This window comes from Telmatherina bonti (genome assembly GCF_933228915.1).
Source record: "Telmatherina bonti genome assembly, chromosome: 13".
Lineage (NCBI taxonomy): Eukaryota > Metazoa > Chordata > Actinopteri > Atheriniformes > Telmatherinidae > Telmatherina > Telmatherina bonti.
In genome coordinates this window covers 12,540,452-12,546,280 of record NC_136611.1, presented here as the reverse complement: position 1 = coordinate 12,546,280, position 5,829 = coordinate 12,540,452, and the positions used below count along the sequence as shown (strand labels likewise).

Sequence of the window (5,829 nt, the reverse complement as noted above, 5' to 3'; positions counted from 1 at the left end):
GAAGCCTCTTCGGAAACAGGTTTGATTATATTTAAAAGCTTGACCTGGGAGAGAAACCCAAACAACTGTCTGTTCTAATATTAGCCGCGCGCCTGCCGACTACTATGAATTCTATTATTGTCTGGGCTCGGATGTGTTGGTCAAGGCAACTCTTCCCAAAAGATTTGCACTTTTATCTGCAGTTGGTGGAAAAAAAACAGCAGTTACAAACAAGTCAGAGGCAGACTAGAGGAGTTGGCTGGGTTATGGTCTGATTGATTAAAAGGCTAATAAATCTAATGTTGTGTACTAAGTGATTATTATTAGCCTATTATTATTATTATTATTATTATTATTATTATTATTATTATTATTATTATTATTATTATTATTATTATTCATTCATTCATTTCCTCAACTGCTTAATCAAATTTAGGGTTGCGGGATTATTATTATTATTATTATTATTATTATTATTATTATTATTATTATTATTATTATTGTTGTTGCTTTAAAAAACCCACCCAATCCATGTGCTTCGATTGAAAATTAATAATATTCTACATTCATATACTCAATCAAATCCACATCCAATGAAGATATAGTCAGCTATATTTATTTATTTGTTTGTTTATTTATTAAATGCTGTTGGATTCACTGCATATCTGTTTAATCTCGACGTCATTTGCCAAATATTGTTCGCGTTCAATACTTGGAGAAAGTTGGGTTGTAACGATGTCACCTGACTGGGATTCAAAGAACTTTGGTAAGAAAAAAAAAAAAAAATCCCCACCCCCACAGAAGAGAAGACCGCCCACCAGAGACAGTCAGCCCGAGACCCCTTATAGATTTAAAAAGAGAGGCTGCATTCTCAGACTGACACTTATTCAACACTGCCACCTTAAGCAGATTACTTTTGCGCTGCCTGTGTCAAATACGTGCTTCACTTTGCCTCTCCATCATGTTTGGGATGCTCAAACAACACCTCCACCCGTGCATTTTGCTCCTCTTCATATGGCTTTGCCATCTCATGGAACATCAAAAAGTTCAAGGTAAGCTCTCTTCATCAGTTTGCGATTTTTTTTTTTCTCAGTTTTTAAGGAAACAAGTGGGTGGAGGGGAAACTTGCTGTCAGCTAAGCCTTTACCGTCAGACACTTGGTACCACCGAGAAACTTTTCAAAGTGAGTTTTTATTTCGTCCCCTCACAGCCGTACAAGTGTCTGTACATCAGGAGGTGCTTGTGTTAGGCGTAGTATGGAAAACAGGTGCCATATGGGTCACTTCAAACTGAGAAATAGCTATTTTTTCTTTCTTTTTCCCCCTCAGCCCTGACCAGACATTAAAAAGCTGCCACGCTGCATTTGATACCAGAGCCAATTTTACGTAATACCTGCACATATTTTGCATATCTTGAAACTTAAAATGTCAGCGTTTTGCCTTCAATATAGTTGCCTTCTGTCTTAAAACCAAACTTCAGAGTGTCCACTGTGAGTTTATGGGTGTGTTATTTATTATTTTTTGCACACACCCTTTCGGCATTGTGCGCCAAATCTCCTATAAGAAATGATATACCTTTAATTGTGGCGAGCCATAATAAGAGTGGAGAATGTTGCGCGCATTGCGCTGTGTTTATGGCTTTTTCATTCTTAACAACTCTAAAATAAATCGGTCTCCAACGTGCAAAACGCAGCACTTCAGGCACACTAATGTCATGTGTCTCTGTCGGTTTCAAACGTCCTGCTGTTGTCTGGAGTCAAAACATATATGTGCGCGTCTGACAATGGATAATATTTCTGTTATGATTTTTTTTTTGTCTTGAAAACAAATTTTCCCCTATTTTTTGTTAATGAGCATGTCATTGTCTGGAGGGGGTGCATGTCTGGGATATTGTACTGAGGCGTTGGACACGGTGTTGTGCTCAGTCTTGTTCCACCGAAAGCCCGTGGTTCTCTCCCTTCACTGTCTAGACGCTCCAGTTTCTTTCCAGTGATAACAAGGAGACCCTAGGAATAAAAGAAAGCCCCCCTCCAAAGATTCTTTTTTACTTTTTCCCCTTAGATTTGTGGCTGTATTGTAAGGGCTGTCAGTCACAGTTGGGATAGGCAAGTCTTAACAGTCTAGCAAAAAAAAAGAAAAAAAAAAGAGAAAAAGAAAGAAAAAAATCAGACAAAATACCGCCGGGAGGGCGAAAGAGGAGGGAGGGAGCGTCTCAGATAATACGGTCTGCGTGAGTGTCTGCGTCTGGGTCAGCGGTTTTGGACGTCTAACAAGCGATATTTGAGCTTTTTCTGTTGTTGTTTACAGCTGGAAACTGCTGGTTGCAGCAGGGGAGGAACGGGAGGTGCCAGGTGCTCTACATGCCCGGGATGAGTAGAGAGGAGTGCTGTCGGAGTGGAAGACTGGGGACGTCCTGGACCGAGGAGGACGTCCCCAACAGCACGCTCTTTAGATGGATGATCTTCAGTGGCGGAGCTCCAAATTGCATACCTTGCAAAGGTGGAGGTGCAATCATTTCCCTTCCTTTTTTTCATAATCGATCATTTGCTTTGATATAAAAAAAAAAAAAAAGGTCACTCTGATGATCTGACATGACGCACCGCAGTGTGCGTAAACTGTCAATTGATTCTCCACTGGGATTGTTTTTACGCATAAGAAGAAAGAAAAAAAAACACCATAAACAGAATCACATAACACAGACATTATCTTTCAGAAAGCTGCGATAATGTGGACTGTGGACCTGGGAAGAGGTGCAAGATGAACAGAAGAAGTAAGCCGCGCTGCGTGTGCGCACCAGACTGCTCCAACATCACGTGGAAAGGACCCGTCTGCGGCTCAGATGGAAAGACTTACAAAGATGAATGCGTTCTACTGAAGGCTAAATGTAAAGGCCACCCCGACCTGGACGTGCAGTACCAAGGAAAATGCAAGAGTAAGTCCATTTATATTCAAAATCTTACTCATTTTTTTTTAGCTTTTAGAGCTTCCACGGCTTTGAAAAAAAAAAAAAAAAAAAAAAAAAAAGCCCCATAAGAGCAAGAGTGGAGAGGCTTCATCCTTTTTTTGTTTTGCATTTGGAGACGTTTTATTCACAAAATGCTTGTCTGTCTTTGTGTCGCCAGAAACGTGCCGTGATGTCTTGTGCCCCGGCAGCTCCACATGCGTCGTCGACCAGACAAATAACGCTTATTGTGTGACGTGTAATCGGATTTGCCCTGAGGTGACGTCGCCTGAGCAGTACCTGTGTGGAAACGACGGGATCATCTATGCCAGCGCATGTCACCTGAGAAGGGCTACCTGTCTTCTTGGCCGATCTATTGGAGTGGCATATGAGGGGAAATGCATCAGTAAGTCTGCAACCAGAGACATGAAAGCGTGAGACTTCACTCCCCATCAGTGCCTCCAGTCGTTGACTTTGATTATACTCTGAATATTCTCTTCTTGGCCAGCTCTGCAGTAATTCACTCTTCATTTTTGCCAGCGTTTCAGCTGGGAGGGGGTCTGAAAGCGAGAGGGTGTTTTGGTAGTTGCTTGTGTTTGCTCAAGAAATGATAGACATCTTATTATTTCCTGATGTTGGCAGCACTATCCCATATGGGAGAGAGGGAAGGAGAGGGGGGAGGAAGGAAGGGAGCAAAACAGGGGAGTGCTGGGGGCCATGAAGACATGCTTCACGTTTTTAGCCAAATGGTTTCCTATCCAGATAGCAGTCAATCTCAGTCATGCAATCTAAAAAAAAAAGTTGAAACACAGCTGTCTGTTTCACCCATAACACCTTATTCTATAAGGAAGGATGTCATTTTTATTCCTTTTTCACCCTAAACTCAACAGTCATATGATCAGACTAGAAGGCAATTCAATGTATCTTATCAAAGTTTTCCCCTTTACTGATAAACTCTTCTTATTATCCAGAGGCCAAGTCTTGTGAGGACATCCAGTGCAGCGTGGGGAAGAAGTGTCTGTGGGATGCCCGGATGGGTCGAGGTCGCTGCTCACTCTGTGAGGAGTCCTGTCCAGAGAGTAGGACAAATGAGGCAGTGTGTGCCAGTGACAACACCACATATCCCAGTGAATGTGCCATGAAGCAAGCTGCTTGTTCTTTGGGGCAGTTGCTGGAAGTCAAGCACTCAGGATCTTGCAACTGTAAGTAAACAACAAAAGCAAAAATATGAAACAAAACATCCCCCATCCCTATCAAAGCAAGAAGCAATATCCCATGTTGCTTTCCCAACTTAAACTCCCCTTGAACATGCCGCCAACCCCAACTTTCCCAAAGCTACCCCCACCCCCATCCAGCTATATCACCAAGCACAGCTTAAGCAAGCAGAAAGGACTTGGGAACGAAACAACATGCATGAGGTTGTATTTGTTGCTGGCTTTTGTTCTTGTGCTCTTGTTGGTGTTGTTTTTTTTTTATTTTGTTTTTTTTTTTAAGTTCACGTAAAGGTGACTGAAAGATATAATTCTATATCAGCAATCTCTGAAGAGCCTGGGGAAAAGCTAACTTTATTAGACTAACTCAAATCATAGAAGATACTTACTTTGTTTGCAGCAGAACAATCCTGATATTTAAAAGTAGTAACACTTTTGTCACACTAGTGACCTGCAGGAGCAGGTTGCCTTAAATCTCGTGCAGTACTCATGTGATAGAGGTCATATCTTTGCAGCTTGTGAATTCCATGCTTACATAGCTATTTCCCAGATTCCTAGTAATACAACTGAAAATACACTGCTTATTATGACAAATACCATACTTCCTTGAAAGGAAGATGTTATGAAAATCCACTCTTTATGAGCATAAGGTGATTGTAACATTGGTGCCATGTTAGAAAAAAAACATTTCCAAACGGTCTGTGTGCTCACAAATCTGAAGACGAACCATCACATTGATAAATGGCCTCAGAGAAGTATCAAATGTACATTCCAAGTTCCTTGTTAGTCTCTTTCTCCTGACTGACTGAATAAGCTGCCTCTAAGGTATACAACCGAATGGTGACTAACTTTATGATCACCTCACGAATGTGTTCATATACAGTGTGCAAGATCAGCATAAGTTTGTAGACTTGCGCTCTCTTTTCCTGTCATGTCAGAGACTGTGTGTTAACCAGAATTTATATCAGAAATTACAAATCCACTCGGATCAATGAGGGACCGCTTGTCTTTTTTTTTTTTTTTCTTTTTGTATTGTCACTATTGCTCTTGTTTTTTTTTCTATGTGTGCGATGTAAATCTCTGTAAACAGGAAAAGAAAATACCTCAGAACTGTGTTGATGATGTCTGACCTGCTTGCCAAGGCCAGGCCGTGACACAGAGTCCTTCTTCCCTGAACGTTTGAGCCAGAAGCTGAAATCATAAGCAGAGAAAAGCAACTAGAGAATCCGAGAACACAAGAGCACCTTTCTGTGTTATGTGTCTGCTTTCAGGAAACTGCCCAAAAGAGACCCAAGCCACTGGAACCACCAGCCCCAGTGCCCCTTATGCCTGCCTCCCAGCCCCCATAACCCACCTTATGACCCCTCCCAAGTTCCCATCCAACCCTCTTTTCATCACCTCTCTTTTTCTCATGCTGCAGTGCTGACTTGCCAGATTATGTAAATGGACGTTGTATAATTGGGGGATGCCACAGTAATTGTTGCTGCCAAGTCAAACAGACGCTTCCTCACAGATGCACACATATACATAATCCTACACACATACACACAAAAAGGAAAACAAAAAAAAAGGCTGTGTGTGAGTCTATATTGTGAGCAATGTTTTACATTTAGTGATAATCTGCGCTGTTGTGGTCCATATTCATACAACAGCTACCATATATTCTCCCATATAGCCATTACAGAAGACCAGGAGGAGG

The 5,829-nt window shown here is 41.5% G+C and overlaps 1 protein-coding gene across 3 annotated transcripts in view; it reads left to right on the top strand.

The window, feature by feature from the left end:
- The first annotated feature begins 870 nt into the window (after positions 1-870).
- Positions 871-5,829, top strand: part of fsta (follistatin a) — a 6,056-nt gene continuing 1,097 nt past the window's right edge. Inside the window, exons 1-6 of one of the 3 annotated variants that reach the window (XM_079252167.1) lie at positions 871-1,031; positions 2,286-2,477; positions 2,692-2,910; positions 3,101-3,325; positions 3,891-4,121; positions 5,806-5,829. The exon at positions 5,806-5,829 is cut by the window's right edge and continues 1,097 nt beyond it. In XM_079252167.1, the coding sequence (XP_079108293.1) occupies positions 941-1,031; positions 2,286-2,477; positions 2,692-2,910; positions 3,101-3,325; positions 3,891-4,121; positions 5,806-5,829 (982 nt within the window). In that variant the 5' untranslated portion in view covers positions 871-940. Of the gene's footprint in view, positions 1,032-2,285; positions 2,484-2,691; positions 2,911-3,100; positions 3,326-3,890; positions 4,122-5,401 lie in introns of all 3 variants that reach the window. The other 2 variants (XM_079252166.1, XM_079252168.1) reach the window with 2 other exon arrangements.